General features: G+C 43.0%; 1 protein-coding gene across 1 annotated transcript in view; it reads left to right on the plus strand.

Moving 5' to 3' along the window:
- The window catches only part of LOC121287954 (uncharacterized protein C7orf50), a 345,582-nt gene that overhangs the window by 315,118 nt on the left and 10,395 nt on the right, over positions 1-20,069 (plus strand). The window contains exons 2-3 of the mRNA XM_041206117.1: positions 7,622-7,824; positions 14,489-14,570. Of these exons, the coding sequence (XP_041062051.1) occupies positions 7,622-7,824; positions 14,489-14,570 (285 nt within the window). The remainder of the gene's footprint in view (positions 1-7,621; positions 7,825-14,488; positions 14,571-20,069) is intronic.

A 20,069-nucleotide genomic window follows, 5' to 3' on the forward strand; every position in this document is an offset into this window, starting at 1 on the left:
GACATGCACATGCACAGCAGACCACTCATGGCATGACATGAAATGGGCCCTCCAGCAAAAAGAATGAAGCTCAGTCCCAACCTATGTTGAAAGGCAGCATCATTAGAAAAGAGATTATCTGTTTTTTGCTGTAGTGGAACTTCAAGTACTCCACTGGCTATAAAAACACTTTTGAAAGTCCCGAGGAGGTGAAAGCTGCTGCAAAAGCAAGAGTTACCTCTTTTTCTTGAAGTAGCCTGGGATTCAAGGGCCGGGGACCACATGTGACCTAGGGGTAGCAGAGGGACAACATCTGGTGGACCCGAAAGAACCCAACTACTTTCAACAAATAGCAAAATACTAAGGAGGCAGGGAAATCTGAAATATATAGACTGGTGAATTGCTGGTCAGACAGAGGAAGGCAGGGTAAAGTATTTCAGCTCATTTGGAGGGCAAGATGGGGGGGAGGCTTGTTTTGACCCTTGCACAAAGCAGGACAGAGTTATACCTTTGGCTTAAGCCTGATGGACCACTTGAGCAAAACACAAGATCAAACTGGCAATCAGAAATTAAAAATACATTTGACGATTACTGAATATGGTTTCTGCGGTTATTTGGCAATCATCATTCAGGTTCCACTTTCCTTGTCCAGAATAATCTCTGATGGCAGATATTTTCTCAACCCACCAGCTTGTGGTTGTGGCTGCCTTTTAAAGCTTTGTTTTGTTATAGTCAATGGTTGGATGTTGTAGAAAATGGGCTGATTATAATGATGTCGATAGTGACGGTGATTAAATCTAGCAGCGGTTATTTCATCCTACTGATGAATGACAGATTTTGGACTAGTTTACAGTAACCAAAGCAGAATCATTTAGGAGCAGAAGGCTTTTGACGGTGCCAAAATTCCATGCATGATTTGCTCTGAGCCACACAGGCCACAACCACCAACTCCAACCCCTGACCTCTGCCAAGTCAATTGATCTCGCACAGAGCCTTGATGGAGGGTTGTGCCCCTGAAAATAATCAGCCTGCTCCAGAATGCTCTTTGGTGCACCCTGCTGGTGGGCTCATGTTTGTGCAGATGTCTGATCTCCTGGCTGTGCAACACTTTAAAAGACTGAAGACAGGCTGTTGTAATACACTTGACTGCTAAGACCTCGACATAGAGAATGCATAGAAGCATCAGGACTCTGCAGACAATCTGAGATTGCGCATATGTGATCTACAGACTTGTTGACACCATAGGATGATCTGGCACAGAAGGAGGCCATTCCGCTCATTGTGCTTGTCTTGGCTCTTTGAAAGAGCTGTCAGTTAGTCCCATTCTGTGCCCTTTTCCCATAGCTCTGTAAGTGTTTGCTCTTCAACTATATATCCAGTTCCCTTTGGAAAGTTATTATTGAATCTGCTTCTGCTGCCCCTTTAGGCATTGCATTCATGTCACAACAACTGGCCACGTAAAAACGAATTCCCTTCATCTCATCTGGTTCTTTTGCCAGTTGTCTTAAATCTCTGTCCTCTAGTTACTGACCCTTCTACACTGAAAACAGGTTCTCTTCATCAACTCTCATCATGTTGAACATATCTATCAAATCTGCCCTTTCTCCGTCCTTCTCCCTTATTATGGGAGGGATTCTCCTCCAGTACCTCGCCAAAGTGGCCAGTTTTCACAGGTGAACCTTAAATGTGAAGAAGTGAAGTTGGTGAAGAAGTGTGTTAGCAGGGCAATTGAACCGCGTGTGGCTTCACAGCCAAATCTGGTCTTGTGATGAGTGCAGAGGTGGTTTCAGCAGAAGTTGTACACCAATCAGGAGTAGAATGCTGGATGACCTTCCCCAAGCACTCAGTCTGGACTACTGCTGGCCTGGTGAACTCCTTCTACTTGTTTAGCCACCTATAAGATCATAAGAAATAGGAGCAGGAGTAGACCATTTGGCCCCTCGGGCCTGCTCACCATTCAATAAGATTATGGCTGATCTGATTGTGACCTTAAATCCATTTTCCTGCTTGCACCCCCAAACCCCCACCTGCGACCCCACCCCCCCATAATCCTTGACTTCTTTGCAGTTCAAAAACCTGCCCAAATCAGCCTTGAAGCTATTCAATGACCCATTCTCCACTGTTCTCTGGGGTAGAGTATTCCAAAGGATCTGGGTGTTCTTGTATATGAATCTCAAAAAGTTGGCATGCAGATACAGCAATCTACCCTTTCAAGCCCTCTCAGAATCTTGTATGCTTCAATTAGCTCCCCTCTTATTCTTCTGAAGTCCAATGAACATAGGCGCAACCAGTTTTCCTCATAAGACAACCCTTCCATCCCAGGAATCAGCCTAATGAATCTTCTCTAAACTACCTCCAATGCAAGTACAGTATATCTCCCCTTTAGTAAAAAGACCAAGACTGTATACAGCATTCCAGGTGTGGTCCTACCAATGCGCTGTATGGTTGCAGCAAGGCTTTGCTACTTTTCTGCTCCATCCCCTTGCAATAAAGGCCAACATTCCACTTGCCTTCCTGATTACTTGCTGTATCTGCATGCCAACTTTTTGTGATTCATGTACAAGGACACCCAGGTCCCTTTGTACCACAGCATTCTGCAGTCTCCTTTTAAATAATGTTCTGCTTTTCTGTTCTTCCTGCCATAGTGGACAACCCCTCATTTTCCCACATTATACTCAAATCCCTGTCAATCTATAAATACGGAAATCATAGAAATGATAGAGCCATAGAAAATTTATGACACAGAAGGAGGCCATTTGGCCCATCATGTTTGTGTCAGTCAATGAAGAGCTACCAATGGTTAATCCCATCTTTCTGCACAAAGTCCGTAGTCCTGTGGGTCACAGCTCTTCAAGTAGGCATCCAAAAGCTTTTTAAGTATAGTGAAAGTTTCTGCCTCTACCACCCTTCCAGACAATGAGTTCCAGCTCTCCTCATCACCTCCCCTCCCCTCCCCAATCTCCAGGTGAAAAATTGGTTCCTCATCTCCCCACCAATTCTTCCACCAATTACTTTAAATCCATACCCCCTGGTTTTTGACCCCTCTGCTAAGGTTGTACCTATTTACTCTTTCTAGGCCTGTCTTAATTTTATACACCCCAATTAAGTGATCCTGAGCCTCCTCTGCTCCATGGAAAACAGCACCTGCACATCCAATCCTGTCAAGTTCTGGTAAATCCCCTGTAAATCTCCTGTACACATTCTTCAGTGCAATCACACCTTTCCTTTAATTTGGTGACTAGAACTGTACGCAGTATTCAAGCTGTGGTCTAACTAGTGATGTATACAGTTCCAGTATAACCCTCCCAACTCTTCTATTCTATAACTCAGCTAATAAAGGAAAATGGCTTTGCCTGACACAGCCCAAACTGCTGGTGACGTCAGAATGGTCTCAATTATAAGTCTATGTCATGCAAAGATAAGTCATTGAACTGCATTTTACATGCCTCCGCTGAACATATTTCGGGTGGGGTGGGGGCATGTAAAATATTGTGGGTGCCCACCCCGCCACCTTCCTACCTATCCCTGAGCTCACCCCCATAATATGGGGGTGTGGGTGGGGACCAAAATTGGCAGCCCGCCCACCGTATTCAAGTCGGTAATCAAAGGTCAATTAGGCTTGTTACCAAGCCAATTGACCGTGATAATACACTGCCCTTGCCATAAAAATATTGGTGAGGGAAGTTGGGCAGAAGCGGATAACCCAATTTTTCACCTACCTACTTCAAAGGGCAGGAAGGGAGGCAGGTTTCAACCTTTGGGGACTGCCCTTTGTGGATTGGGAATGCCTCCCCCTAAACCCCCCACCAAGATCGAAGCCCCCCCCCCTTCCTCCTCGCAGCCTTAAACCCAATACCCTGTCCCCGGCTCCCCTCCCTGACCATCCGAAACCCTCCCTGCCCAAGACCCTGGACTTACTGGTCCCATGGATCCTTGGGCCTTCTTATTCCTCTTATTGCAGCCCCGGCAACTGAGGAGCTGTTGGTGCTACTGGGACTGATGAGGGCAGGACTTCCTCCCCAGTGAAGAGCAGAAGTTCAACACTGACCTTGTTAACCTGGTCTGCAGTGCATAATGGCAGCGTGGGCTAGTGGCCACACCCTCCCCCACCCCCCAGTAAAATCTCTCAGTAACATGTGACATTGATACACCCAACATTCCTTCAATGGTATTCAAAGGTTAATAATGAAAGCCTAAAGGAGAGAAATTAAATGTTGACCAGTATGAAATTGGGGATATATTTCTAAACTTGAAATAACAAAAGTGATGGAAGGTGTTAGTGCCAATGCTATCAACTGGCATGCACTCAACAATAACCTGCTCACTGATGCTCAGTTCTGACTGGGCCACTCAGCTCCAGACCTCATAACAAACTTGGCTCAAACATATGGACAAAAGGGCTGAATTCCAGAGGGGAGGTGAGAGTGGCTGCTCTTGACTTCAAGGCAACATTTGACTGACTGTGGAATTAAAGAACCTTAGTAAAATTAGGAATGGGGTGGGAGAATGGGGAAAGTTGTCCCATCTGGTTGAAGTCATAACTGGCATAAAAAAAGATGTTTTAGCTGTTGAAGGCCAGTTATTTCAGCCCCAGGACATCACTGCAGGAGTTTTTTTTTATTCATTTACTGGATGTGGGCTTCACTGGCTGGGCCAGCATTTATTTTTCATCCTTAGTTGCCCTTAAGAAGGTGGTGGTGAGCTGCCTTCTTGAATCGCTGCAGTCCCTGTGGTGTAGGTACACCCACAGTGCTGTTAGGGAGGGAGTTCCAGGATTTTGACTCAGCGACAATAAAGGAACGGCGATATATTTCCAAGTCTGGAAGGTGAGTGACATGGAGGGGAACTTGCAAGTGGTAGTGTTCCCTTTGATCTGCTGCCCTTGTCCTTCTAGGTGGCAGTGGTTGTGGGTTTGAAAGGTGGGTTTGAAGGAGCCTTGGAGAATTCCTGTAGTGCATCTTGTAGATGGTGCACACTGCTGCTACTGTGCATCGGTGGTGGAGGGAGTGAACATTTGTGGGTGTGGTGCCAATCAAGCAGGCTACTTTATCCTGGATAGGGTCAAGGTTCTTGAGTGTTGTGGGAGTTGCACTCATCCAGGCAGGTGGGGAATATTCCATCACAGTCCTGATTTGTACCTTGAAGATGGTAGACAGGCTTTGGGGAGTCAGGAGTTGAGTTACTCTTCGCAGGATTCCTAGCCTCAGACATGCTCTTGTAGCCACAGTATTTATGTGGCTAGTCCAGTTCAGTTTCTGGTCAATACCAGGATGTTGGTAGTGGGGGATTCAATGATGGTAATGCCATTGAACGTCAAGGGGCAATAGTTAGATTCTCTTTTGTTGGAGATGGTCATTGTCCGGCACTTATGTAGCGCAAATGTTACTTGCAACTTGTCAGCCCAAGCCTGGATATTGTCCAGGTCTTGCTGCATTTGGATACGGGCTGCTTCAGTATCTGAGGAGTCACGAATGTTGCTGAACATTGTGCAATCATCAGTGAACATCCCCACTTCTGGTCGTATGATGGAAGGAAGGTCATTGATGAAGCAGCTGAAGATGTTTGGGCCGAGGACATCACCCTGTGGAACTCTTGCAGTAATGCCCAGGAGCTGAGGTGACTGACTTCCAACAACCACAACCATCTTTCTTTGAACTAGGCATGACTCCAACCAGCAGAGAGTTTTCCCCCGATTCCCATTGACTCCAATTTTGCCAGGGGTCCTTGATGCCACACCTCCAAAACCAATGATTTCTACCACCCATAAGGACATGGGCAGCAGGTGCATGAGAACACCATCACATGTTCTCCTCCATGTCACACACCATCCTGACTTGATACTATATTGTGTTCCTTCACCATTGCTGGGTCAAAATTCTACCGAACTGCACTATGGGAGTACCTTCATGAATAGTGGCAGCGTAAGAAAGCTTCTCAGTGGCAATTCAGGATGGGCAATAATGCTGGTTTTTCTAGCGATGCCCTCATCTCTTGAATGAATTTTTTAAAATGCGGTGTGGAAATTAGGAGTCACAGAATGTTTTGAATTTTTATTTTAAAAAGGATCACTTTTTAAATACTTTTTATACTTCACAATTAATTGAATTTTCATTGCCTTTAAAAAAAAACTCAACTGGTCAGCCACTTACCATTGCTAAATATCAGTCCCAATTTTCTCCCTTCTTCCTTGCCAAAGCACTGGTCCTGGCTTCTTCTCTCTTTCATTTTCTCTTCATTCTGTTCCTATATATACTTCCTTATTTTCCTCATGGCTCTTGTGAAGAATTACTGCACATCGCCTGGAAGCATCCTCAGTGAACTGTTGAATGTTCCCGGGAAGAACATCAAAATTACAACATTAAAATTCAATACAGGAGTAATTTTGTCCACCCCCACCAGCACCCGATGATGTGACGTATTTTTTAATTTACTAAGTGGCATTCGATGGAATTATATCAAATGCTACATTCAAAATTGACCACAAATCTCAGTTGAGAGGCTTTGTTTGAAATTTGCCCTTCTCTGGTTGCACTGTAGGCTTAAGGGTACTATGACCTACTATAACGCTGAGATCTCAGTCACAGCCTGCCTAAATCCTGTGCATATTAATCCAAATACTCAATCTTACCATCAAAGGATCAGCCAGCAATTTATTCTGATTTGCACTCAAATTATGGGGCAATCCATTCTCAAGCAGATTTGCACAGGTGTCTTCTGAGTCCCATATAACTCGTCAATCAGGCACTTACATTTTCTGGTGTCTTGCAATAAAAACTGATAACATTTTTAGAGAAAGTGCTGTCAGCACTTTGCGAGCTGTTTCCCATTCGTTACAGAATCAGTAATTGCAACAGTTGGTGAAATAGGCTCGCATGAAATAAAGACATAATTCTCTATGTTATTTTTTTTCACATTTCTTTAACAAGCACCTTGACTTGCTATGATATCAGTTGAAAAGATTTACCTTATGGAAAGTGTAATGAACTTCATATTGGTTTTGTATCCATTAAATGGGTTAGTCTGTGGAGCTGCAATCTTCAATTAGAATGTGAAAGGCAGGTTATTTAAATGATGGCTGTCATGAGTTTGGTGTGTACAGGCTGTTTTCCATTACCAATGAGTTCTCATCTGCAGTATTCAAGGTTCTTTTACATAATTGTACTAAAAGTAGCAGCTGATAGTCAAAACAATGGAGTAGATAATTGAGATGTGTTTAATAGCTTTTTCTCCAAGTATTTATTCTTGTGATATGGGTGTCACTGGCAAGACCGATATTTATTGTCCATTCCTAGTTGCCCTTGAGAAGGTGGTGAGCCTTTCTCTCAAAGCTCTGCAGTTGATGTATGTAAGCTGCTCCCACAGTACTGTTAAGTAGGGAGTTCTCAGCACTTTGACTCAGTGCCCATAAAGGAACAGCGATGCATGTCCAAGTTGGGTTGGTGTGCAATTGGAGGTGGTGCTGTTCCCATGTGCCTGTTGCCCCTGTCCTTCTAGGTGGTAGAGGTTGTAGGTTTGGGAGCTGCTGTTGAAGGACTGTTGGCACTGATTTGGTAGAATCTGATTCATACATGCAGCCCATAAAATAATTCAGATATTTGCTTGGCAAACCACTTAGTTAAATCTATTGTTGTGTGATCTTCAGGATATTGAGGAAGAAATGATGGAAGTGCCAGTGCACAGGGAAGAGGAGGAACTCACAGCAGAAGAAAAGAGAAAGATTGAAAGGAAACAGAAGAAAGAGCGTAAAAAGAAAGAAAAACTACTGAGAGAAACTGACGTTTTGGTGGAAAAGGTGAAACCTCAGCAATCTTCAGCAAACGATCTTGCATTAGAATATCTGACAAGGTGAGAGATAAAGAGCTCCTTTATTTTGGCAGCCGTTCAATCAGATGAACTTTCTGCCAACTCTACTCAGTCTCGATGGTGTTGCTATTGGCAACGAAGGAGCCCCTTACACACACACACACACACACACACACACACACACACACACACACACACACACACACACACACACACACACACACACACACACACACACACACCCCCCTCCTCCGCATAACCTCTGTTTATTAACTGACATTGCAAAGCAATTCTAACAAAATTTCTTGGGCAGAAAAGAAATCCAAAAAATACACGGTACATTTTTTTTTATTAGTTATATGGTTGAGAAGCAATTATAGTTTGATGTTAAGTTTAACAATCCATTTGACCACAGGGTCAGTAGAAACCCAAGCAGTAAAAACCCACTGGAAAATGGTTTGTTATGTTGGCGATGTTTTACTACCATTATCCTGTGTTCAATAGTGCGATAGGATCAACAGTTCCACAAGTGAAGCCAACAGGGACTAGGAAAGTAATTTGTCAGTGGGCGTTGTTGAGATTTACACCCTACCACAAGTTCCTCAGCCAGGTATTTCTATTCGTCAATGTATGAACCTCAATTGATGTTTCTCTCTTCCTCCATGTGACTTGTGTCCATACAGCACCTTTCATAGCCTCAAGGGATTCGAGCACACTTCACAATCGATAAAGTACTTTTGAAATGTTGTCATTGTTGTAATGTAGGGAAAATACAGCAGTCAGTTTATGCATAGCAAACTTCTGCAAGCAGCAAGGCGATAATTTATTTTGGTTTTTTTGGTGATTTTGGTTGAGGGGGAGTTGGGAATGCTGCCACTCAGCCAAGGCTGACACCAATCAACTGCTTGTAAAGTTTGTGTACACTCCTCTTTTATCAGTGGTTGTATTCACATTTGGGCCTGAATTTTCAGCTTGGCAGGCAGGTGCAATCAGTGAGCAGTCGGGAAACAGACCGCCGACCGCGATCAGCCCCCGACCACAATTTCACGCTAGCTGGCCAATTAATGGCCAGCCAGCGTGAAGCACGCCCTGATACGATCAGCGCTGCCTGGATTGGGGGTGAGAGGAGGGTGTGTGCGGAAGTCAGCGCAAGTACAGGGGAGCGTGGAATGAAAGCTCCCTGAAGACAGAGAGCTGCCTCAAGGAGCTGAAGAATTTAAATACATAAAATAAAGGTTTTAAAAAATGGGAAAAGATGCCCATGCATTGGAAACAGTCACCTGAACATATACAACATGAAAGTTCTGTCCAAACATTTTTATATTCTTTTATTTAATGACAGAAACCTCATCCCACCCTTGAATGAGGTTTCCTGAAAAATGCAAAGGCCGTCTGGCCAATTCGCCCTCCCGTCAACTGTAAAGTTGTACGGGCGGCCAAAAATCCCAGTTAATTGCGCTTAATAGTCCTCTTAATTGTTGGCAGGTGCGTATCTGAGTTTAGCGTGTGCCTGCTGACCAAAATATTGTGCGCTATTTTACACTTGAGCGTGTCGGGCGCTCAACTGCACGCCGAGCGAAAAAATTTGTGCCCTTAGTTTAAGCTGTACCAATGAAGTGGGCTTTTGCTGATTGAATGACCAAATCATACAGCAACTAGCTACTTGTATTCTGCAAGATTTGGTTAGTATCCATGAGCATTTTCCCCAGTGCACTGATCCAAATTGAGTGTGTCCAATTTCATTCCTAAAATACAGTGACCATACTTCAACAAGCCCTTCTTTGGCTGTGAAGTGCTTTGGGAGATCCTGAGGTCAGGGAAAGTTCTTTGGAATGCAAGCCTTTCTCTCTTTCTATACTAACATAAAAGGAGAGAGTGCTGAGCCAAGCACCCACACTCAGAGGGAAAAAAATATGAGAATTCTGTAGAAGGAAACAAAGGATGCACTTTGTAAAAACAAAATCTGGTTTCCAGGCTACAGACAAACAAAAGCTGCAGCGGTTTTAAGTCAGGTTGTTGATTAAATTTATTACAGTCTGCAAATAAATCACCAAAGGCTTTATTTTGCTTTTGAAATATATTTGCTTTCTATAAGCTTGGGAGGTTTGTGACCAAGTTCTTACACAATTCGTTCCCAGAGAAGCTTTATTAATTTCAATACTAACGTCAGGTTGCAGACAGCCTGTTTTACTGGCATTCATTACACAATCATGCTATTGCTTTCTTGTAGCTTGTTAAACTCACTGCTTTTTAATTGGAATGAACCAATGATCATCTGCTCACCATTTTTGTTGGGAGATAAACGTTTGCCTCCACTTTGTATTTTAAGTGCCACAGAAAGGAGGTGTATCCAGATTGACTTCCTCCCTCAACCACCAACAGGTTATCTGGTCATTTGCTATTTGAGGGCCCTTGCCAATGCAAACCATCCACTGAGATTGTCTATGTAACAGCAGTGACTGTACTTCAGAAAGTAAATTATTGACTTTAAAGCTCCATGGGAAAGCCTGAAGATTTGTAAAAATAAAATTATTCCTTCACGGGATGTGGGGGGTATCACTGGCTAGGCCAGCATTTTTATTGCCCATCCCTAATTGCCCTCGAGAAGGTGGTGGTGAGCTGCCTTCCTGAACCACTGCAGTCCATGTGGTGTAGATACACCCATAATGCAGTTGGGAGGGAGTTCCAGGATTTTGACCCAGGATGTGATAAAACATTATGTAAATGCAAGTTAACATTGCCAACAACTTTTTCCACTTTTGCTTCACAAATACTAAACACAGTATAGAAATCAGGAGAGATTGGCATTGACCATGGGCACCACCATCTGTGGCAAAACGGGTGAAGACCAGTTCCAGATCATGTCAGGTATAAATCACACCCCACATAGGTTTTACATGTCTTGTCCTCTTCCCCACCAATAGCAGATGATCTCTGGAGGGAATGTGAGCAGAAAGCACCCTTTGTACATTGGCCTAGCATCCTGCCTTTGAATCTATCCTGGAGATTTGTGTGCCATGACAGGCTGCTTATTTCTGAAAGGTCCAGGTCTACCAGTTGAGGACTGGCTGAGGCAATGCAGCGATGTCCCCTATGAATGAAATTTAAAAAATAGTACTGAAAATACTGAACAGATCAAGCAGCATCTGTGGAAACATTTCAGGTCGATAACCTTTCATCAGAACCCTATGAGTGAATTGCCTGCCAACTCAAGACCACACGAGAAGGCAGCAGAAGAGGCCAGGCACTTAGGAACATAGGAACAGGAGTAAGGCATTTGGCCCTTCGAGCCTGCTACAGTATAAGATCATGACTGTTCTGGTTGTGGTCTCAGCTCCACTTTCCTGTCTGCCTCCCTGTGACCCTTGACTCCCTTGTCTATCAAAAATCTGTCTTATTGAGCCTTGAATGAATTTAAAGACTCAACTTCCACTGCATTCTGGGGAAGAGAATACAACACAACAACATTCCCTTAGGGAGAAAAAAAAAATCTCCTCATCTCTGTCTTAAAAGGAAGACATCTTATTTTTAAACTATGTCCGCTAGTTTTAGTTTCCCCTCACAAGAACAAACATGGTCCAGGTATCCACCCACTCAAGTTCCTCAAGAACTTTTTTTTCAATAAGATCACCTTTCATTCTTCTAAATTCCAATGGGTATAGGCCTAATCTGTGCAACCTTTCTTCATAAGACAGCCCCTTCATCCCAGGAATGAGTCTATTGAACCATCTCCTAACTACTTCTAACGCAATTATATATATTTTTTTAAATAAGGAGGCCAAAACCGCACACAGTACTCCAGATGTGGTCTCACGAAGACCCTGTACAGCTGCAGGAAAACTTCCCTACTTATATATTCCATTCCTTTTGCAATAAAATTGGAACTAGATTCATCAAGTTGTTAATGTACAATGATTTTTGTTTTGCCTAAATGTGCTAATGGGTTATAAATCCAGAGGTGACTTGGACTTGGAATCTGGTATCACAGAACATGTTTTGAACCTGCAAATTGCCCACAAGTTGAATTCCTGATATCAGTCAGGTCAATTTTAAAAATGATCAGCGGGATGTCAGTTGAGTCAAACTGAATGACTCAGTCACACCTCTGAGTCAGTAGACTGGGGGTTCAATTCCCGTCCCAGAGACTTGAACACAAAGTCCAGGTTGACATTCCGGTGCATTAATGAAGAATTGCTGCGCTGTTTGCTCTCTCAGGTGATTGTAAAAGACCCCCATGGGAGTACTTTGAAGAAGAGTAGGGTAATTTTCTCCACTGTTCTGACCAATATTCATCACCCAACCAACACACGTAAACAGATTACCTGGTCATTATCTCATTGCAATTTGTAGGACCTTGCTGTATGCAGTTTGGCTGCCACATTTAAGTTGCAGCAGTGACTACACTTCAAAAAAGATTTAGTTGACTGTACAGCACTTTGGGACCTTCTGAGATTGTGAAAGAGACTCTATAAATGTGAATTTATTCTTTCCTTCAGTCTCTCAGTCGTGGAATTCTACGACTTGGGAGATCTAGAAGAGGGAGGCTAGTCTTGAAAAAGGGCCTTTATAAAGATGTTAACTATGGCAGCTTGACAGATCTAACTTTGCATAATGATTCAGAGATTTTCTAGATGTGAAGTGATTTATATTCTCGAGTTGGTTGTTCTCCTTTATAATGTTAGACAATGTTAGGAACACTCAAGGGGGTTTAGTGGGGGACTGGCAGGACTGTTCACTTAACGGACTGAACATAGATTTATGTTTCTGCCTTTTGTTACATATTCCTCAAAAGTTGTTTTGGCGAATAATTGATGCAGAGTTGAGTGATGAGCTGGTTAAATGGCTTCCCTGAGGTAAGAAAACAGCAATTTCTACTTGCGAGTACAGACCAGTCTAAAAGTAGTGCAACCTCTTAAACATTGTTTAATGTATTGCATCTTATTAGAATATAATTCACTTGGGAAAGTCAGTGTTAGACTTTCTATGACATTGGGGATCAATTGAAAACCTCCAGCCCCCCAAAAAGTGTACATACAGCAACAAATTGCATAAGGAAAGAAAAAGACCAGCTTTTACCATGATCACTAGATCCCAATTTGTACACAACAAGCTTCCACAAATAGCAATGTGATCATATAGCTTTTTAAAAATTTGTTCATGGAATGTGGGTGTCACTGGCTAGGCCAGCATTTATTGTCCATCCCTAACTGCCCTTGTTCAGAGGTCATTTAAGAGTCAAACACATTGCTGTGAGTCCAGAGTCACATGTAGGCCAGGATGGCAAATTTTCTTCCCTAAAGGGCATTAGTGAGCCAGATGGGTTTTTATGACAATCGGCAATGATCTTGTGGTCATCATCAGACTTCTAGTTCCAGATTTTTATTGAATTAAAATTTCACCATCTGCTGTGGTGGGATTCAAACCCAGGTCCCCAGAGCATTATCCTGGGTCTCTGGGATACTAGTCCCGTGACAATACCACTATGCCACCATCTCCCCGCTTAATGTAGCAAAACATCCCATTATCAGACAAAATTTGACACCAGGCCACATCAGTTGTTCAAAGAGTTAGGCTTTACAAAGTAATATAAAAGGAGGAAAGAGAAGCACAGAGGTTTAGGGAGTGAAGTCTAGAGCTTAACGTCGAGACGATTGAAGGCACAGCTGTGAATGGTGTGGCGGGGGAAATTGGGGATGAACAAAAGGCCAGAGTTGGGGGAAACAGAGTTCTCGGAGAGTTATAGGGCTGGAGGAGGTTAAAGGGAAGTTGTGCATGACCATGTCAATGCGACCTCTGTAAAGACCAACATTTAAAATCCAAATTCTGCTATTGTTTGGGAGTTAGATTAGGCACCGTTGTTATTGGTCAAGTTTTTTGGTTAATTAGCTGTTTGGTAGCTTTGAACTGCCCGATTGTCTACCAAAATTAATCCACAAGATTTTTTTTAATGATTGTAGGATTCCTTATAATTGCATGTTAGATTTGTTACTGATACATACAGTTTGATTCATACCCATGCTCCAGCTCTATTCCTGCTACTCTTGGTCTGTGAAGAACAACCTTCTGACTTACATCAGCATTGAGGATATCTTGGTAGCATAACATGTACAGTTGGCAAAAAAATATATTGAAAGGTTCTATTGGGGTGGTGGAGGATGAACAAAGAGGTGATAGAAATGGTAAGTTGTGCGTAAGTGCATCTTTACAAGACCAACAAATGGAAACAAAGGCTGAAGTACTCCGTTGATAATTGGATTGTTCTCCTTTCAAAGCAGCCCCTTTCCTTAAATATACAAATTGATTGATGGAATTGATTCTGTCACATTGTGCGGAATTCTGGCCTGGAAACTAAGACTTGATCTGGGAAGGTTCCTGTGATATCTCACTGGATCCTTACAAAGCTCTTCTGCAATGAATGCTTAACCTTTTGATCAAAATCTAAAAGCAAGAATATTTGTCATTATTACAGTGTTGTTTGTGGGAGCTTGCTGTGCACAAATTAGCTGCTCCATTACTTGCATTACAACAGTGACTACACTTCAAAATAGTACTTCGTTGGCTATAAAGCACTTTGGGACACCCTGAGCTTGTGAAAGACAATCTATAAGTACAGGTCTTTCAGTATTTCTTTCTTTAAAAATAGAACTGGCTGCATTTTTTTATTTTATCTTGCTCACCTTTTAAAGAATGTAACTATTGTTTGAAGGTGGTCCAAAAAACACAAGGAATGGAAATTTCAGAAGACGAGACAGACCTGGCTCCTACAGCACATGTATGATTGTGATAAGGTAAAATGTTAATATTGAGAAAATGTGAATTAAATCCTACTTTGAAATTGTGCCAACCGTAGACTCAAAGTCAACATTGTGCTAACAATCCAGATATCATAGAGCATTAAAATGCACTTACATGCTCAAACTGGATTTAGGCCAAGGTGGCATTTTGGAGAAGTCCTTTATTTGTCTGCCTTGTGACAGCTGTGCTCCCGGCATCCATAAAAGAGTCGTCTGTCTCTGTTTTGATGCTAATGCTATCGGTAAAGAGATTCTCCTGTTCTCCGTAGCTGATGGACGTTGATCTTTTTAATAAAAAACTCTACACACAAAGATCAAAGATAGACCAGCTTAAACCATCAAACAATAGCTAGCTGTATCATTAAAAAGGATTTCTGCCATATTATTAAATGGGATTTGTATGTGTGTGTGCATGTCTGTGTGTGTGTGTGTGCATGTCCATTTCTCTCCTAATCCCTAAAGTATTGAAACTACTCCTCTTGCTGAGGAGAGCTGGATGCTGCAAACACTAGCCACCTTCATGGACACTTTCAGTTCCATTTACTTGATCAGTTTGTATGGAGTATGAGGGGGATAGGGTCATAGAATTATAGAATGGTTAATAGCACAGAAGGAGGCCATATGGCCCATCCTATGCTAGCCCTCCAAAGGAGAGATTCACCGTGCCACTCCCTTGCCTTTTCCCCCTCGTAGCACTCCAAGTTTTACCTTCTCACATAATGACCCAGTTCCCTTTTGAAAACTTCCATTGAACCACACTCAGGCAGTACATTCTAGATCCTAACCACCCACTGCCTGAAAAGGTTTTCCTCATTTCGCTGTTGCTTCTTTTGTCAATTACCTGAATTCTGTGTCCTCTGGTTCTCTATCTTCCCACCCTCAGGAAGTTTATCCCCATTTACTCTGTCCAGACCCCTCATAATTTTGAATACTTCTATCAAGCCTCCTCTCAACCTACTCCTTTCCAAGGAAAACAACCTCAACTTCTCCAATCATTCTATGTATCTGAAACTCCCCATCCCTGGAGCCATTCCCGTGAATCTTTTCTGCACCTTCTCTAATGCCTTCACATCCTCCCTAAACTGTGCTGCCCAGAACTGGACGCAATACTCCAGTTGAGGCTGAACCAGTATTTTATATAGGTCTAACATAACTTCCTTGCCTTTATTGATAAAGCCCAGGATGCCGTAGGCTTTATTAACCACTCTCTTAACCTGTCCTGCCACCTTCATGATTATGCACCTATACACCCAGGTCCCTTTGCTCCTGCACCCCCTTTAGAATTATACCCTTTATCTTATATTGTCTCTCCGTGTTCTTTCTACCAAAATGAATCACTTCACACTTCTCTGCTATTTGTCTGCTCGTTGCACCAATCTGACTATGTCCTTTTGAAATTCAGCATTTTGCTCCTCATGACACGCAATACTTCTATGTTTTGTGTCATTTGCAGATTTTTAAATTATGCCCTTTACACCAAGGTTTAGGTTATTAATATATATCAGGAAGTGCATGGGTCCTAACACAGATCTCTGAGGAACTCCATTACAAACCTTTCTGCAGTCCTGAAAACAATCATTCACCACTACCCTCTGTTTCCTGTCAGTCAGACAGTATTGTATCCACATTGCTACTGGCCCTTTGTTTCCATGAGCTCTAACTTTGCTCAAAGATCTGTTGTGTCACTCTTTATGAAGTGCCCTTTGGAAATCCGTGTACACCACATCAACAGTATTACCTTCATCAACCTGCTCTGTTATCTCATCAAAAAACACCAGCAAGTTAGTTAAACATGATTTTCCCCTTAACAAATCCGTGCAGCCTTTCCTTAATTAACTCGCTTTTGTCAAGCGAGTATTAATTTTGTCCCGAATCATCATTTCTAAAAGCACCCCCAGCACCTAGGTTAAATTGGCTGCCTGTAGCTACTGGGCTTATCTTCATACCCTTTTTGAACAAGAGTGTAACATTTGCAATTCTCCAGTCCTCTTGCACCACCCCTGAATCTAAGAATGGAAAATTATGGCCAGTTCCTCTGTAATTTCTATTTTCACTTCCTTCAGTATCTTTGGATGCACCTCATCTGGTCCTGGTGCCTTATCAACTTTTAAATACAAATAGCCAATGCAATACCTCCTCCTTATCAATTTTAAACCCTTTAAGTTGAATGAACTTATCTTTCAGCATGACCTGGGCAGCATCATCTTCCCTGGTAAAGGCAGATGCAATGCCTGGAAAATTTTCTCCAAATTTTTCTGCCTTTAAAACACTTTATTACCTCTCAGTTAACTCCTTGCGTTTAGTCAAAGAGTAGCTTTTTAAAAATTCATTTACAGGATCTGGGAGTCACTGGCTAGGCCAGCATTTATTGCCCGTTGCTAATTGCTCTTGAGAAAGTGGTGTGAGATGCCTTCTTGAACTGCTGAAGTCCATGTGGCTTAGGTACACCCATAATGTTAGGGAGGGAGTTCCAGGATTTTGACCCAGTGATAGTGAAGGAACAGAAATATATTTCCAAGTCAGGATGGTCAACGGCTTGAAGGGGAACTTCCAGGTGGCAGTGTTCCCATGTATCTTCTGCCCTTGTCCATCAAGATGGTAGCGGTCGTGGGTTTGGAAGGTGCTGCCGAAGGAGCCTGGTGAGTTTCTGCCATGCATCTTATAGATGGTACACGCTGTGGCTACTGTGCATCGGTGGGTGAATGTTTGTGGGTGCAGTGCCAATCAAGCAGGCTGCTTTGTCCTGAATGGTGTCGAGCTTCTTGAGTGTTTTGGAAGCTGCACTCATCCAGGCAAGTGGAGAGTATTCCATCACATTCTTGACTTGTGCCTTGTAGATGGTGGACAGGCTCTGGGGAGTCAAGAAGTGAATTACTCGTGCAGATTTCCTAGCCTCTGACCTGCTCTTTGGCCGCAGTATTTATATGGCTAGTCCGGTTCAGTTTCTGGTCAATAGCAACCCCCAGGATGTCGATAGTGGGGAATTCAGCAATGGTAATGCCATTGAGTATCAAGGGGCAATGGTTAGATGTTGAGCAGAGAATAAAACTTTCATGTATCAGTCTTGGCTGTTGCCTCTCAGCCAAGAGTTTGCTGGTTCAAATCCCACTTGAGAGACTTGAGCACAAAATACAGATACTTTAGTGCATTGCTCAGGGAGCACTGTCAGAGGTGCTCTCTTTCCACTGAGGCATTAAGACAAAGCCCTTGTTTGTGCTCTCAGGTGGACTTAAGATCCCAGGGCATTATTCTGAAGAGGAGCTAATTCGTTCTCCCTAGAGTCCTGGCCAATATTTATCCCTCAACCAATATCACTAAAACAGTTTATATGGTCATTAATGGATGGGAGCTTGCTATGAACAAATTGGCTGCTGTGTTTTCCACATCACAGTAGTGACCACACTTAAACTACCTTGTTAACTGTAAGAGCGCTTTTGGACATCCTGAGGTCATGAAAAGTGTGATAGCAAGTTCTTTTCTGTCTTTTTCTGCTTGTTTTCCGGTGGCTGAAAACTGCATGGGTGAGGTTGTCAAGAGAACCTTGGATTGAACTCAACTGTGATTTTCTTTCCATGTCACGGTTGAATATCCTGTTGATATTCTGCTAAACTGATATGAAGGGCAGGTAATTTGACTGGGGTAACAAAGGGTTGTCACTACCCATGGAAATGTACTACAGAGCAAGATAATGCCTTCAGGGAAGAAGGTGTATGGGGAAAGAGCAGGGGAGTGGGACTAATTAGAAAGCTCTTTCAGAGAGCCAACACAGGCATGATGGACCGAGTGGTCGTCTTCTGTGCTGTTTCAGTCTACAAAAGTGTTTATGCCAGAGATAAAGCTGTGTGTATTTTGCAAGGTTTGTGGGGTGGGATGGAGGAGAGGGGGGTAGGAGGAGCGAGGAGATATTGCGATGTTAATTCTAAAACAGAGAGTGTCAATTTGACTCCCCAACAGAAGTGAAGGAGAAAATAGCACCCACCTGTGATTTATTACTAGAGTGTCAGCAGCAGTGTCTGCATTCTAGAGTCAAGCCCATCACCAGCCAATTTCAAGTTTCTGTTAATGATATCAGAATGGAGGCAGTTTGTGCAGAGCTATTTAAGTAACTAATCTATCTGTAACAAGCTGATGCTGTGTAGATGCTGAGAGGATGTTTCCTCTCATGGGGGACTCTAGAAATAGAGGGCACAGTTTAAAACAAGGGGTCTCCCATTTAAGATGCAGATAAGGAGGAATTCCTTCTCTCCGAGGATCATTAGTCTTTAGAATTCTCTTCCATAAAAAGCTGTGGAGTCTGGGTCATTGAATATATTCAAGGCTGAGTTAGACAGATTTTTAATCGACAAGGGAGTCAAGGGCAGGCAAATGTTGGAGAACTTTTGTTTCGGTGCAATAATTTTGAACTCCATTTTATGGAGAAATCCAAGATGACAAGCCAAGTGGATGAATGCAAGGCACAGCCATGATTCAAAAGTGTAGGAAAGAGTAGGGTTGTTAACCCTTCAGGATTGTCCTGGAGTCTCCATGTAATCAAGATTAATTCAGGACAGTGTTGCAAGAAACACCCAGGAGAAAAAAAATCGCAGCACTGTATAAATGTAATTGTTTTCATTGCACATTTATTCAGTATAAAAATATTGAAGTCGGGGTGATAAAAAGACAGTCAAGAATCAGCTAATCGAGTAACGAACAGTTACATAGAATGAACAGTGCAGAAACAGGCCAGTCACTCCATGCTGGTGTTTATGCTCCACATGAGCCTTCTCCCATCTTTTCTCATCTAACTCTTATCAGCATAACCCTATACTCCCTGCTCCCTCATATGTTTATCTAGATTCCCCTTAAATGCACCTAACTATTGGCCTCAACTACTCAGTGCGATAGTGAGTTTTACATTTTCACCACTCTGGGTAAAGACGTTTCCTCTAAATTCCCTATTTAGTTTCTTGGTGGATATATTATAGTGATGGGCTCTAGCTTTGCTCTTCCCCACACTTTTTGGATGGTACTTTATGCTCTCCTCTGTGGCGAGTTTGGAGGTGGGAAGGACATTTAATCAGGTGGGATGGTAGCAGTGGGGACCCTGCCACTTTCCCACCTTAATCCAGGTTAAGTACAAAGTGGGAAGGCCCGTGGACAGCCTTCCTGTCCTGCCTCCAATTGTGGCCCTTAAGAGGCAATTAATGCCCAATTAAGGGCCTTTTCCCATCTCTGCTGATATTAGCGCAGTGGCAGACAGGCCCTATGGGGCCCACAACAAGCAAATCTGTGTGGGATTGGTTGTGAACTGTTATTATAACCCCCTCCCCACAACTCCAACCCCACAAAACTCTTCCACCCCCGCCCCCACCCAGCTGCCGTCACTGTCCTCTGGCCTAGGTTGCTCCACAGTCCTGAGTGTCGGTTCGGCAGCAACCACCACCACCTCAGTGGCACTGCTGAGCAAAAGAGCTGTCATACTCTGATTGGCTGCCAGCTCTTGGCAGGCGTAAC

Source organism: Carcharodon carcharias, chromosome 15 (assembly GCF_017639515.1).
Source record: "Carcharodon carcharias isolate sCarCar2 chromosome 15, sCarCar2.pri, whole genome shotgun sequence".
NCBI lineage: Eukaryota > Metazoa > Chordata > Chondrichthyes > Lamniformes > Lamnidae > Carcharodon > Carcharodon carcharias.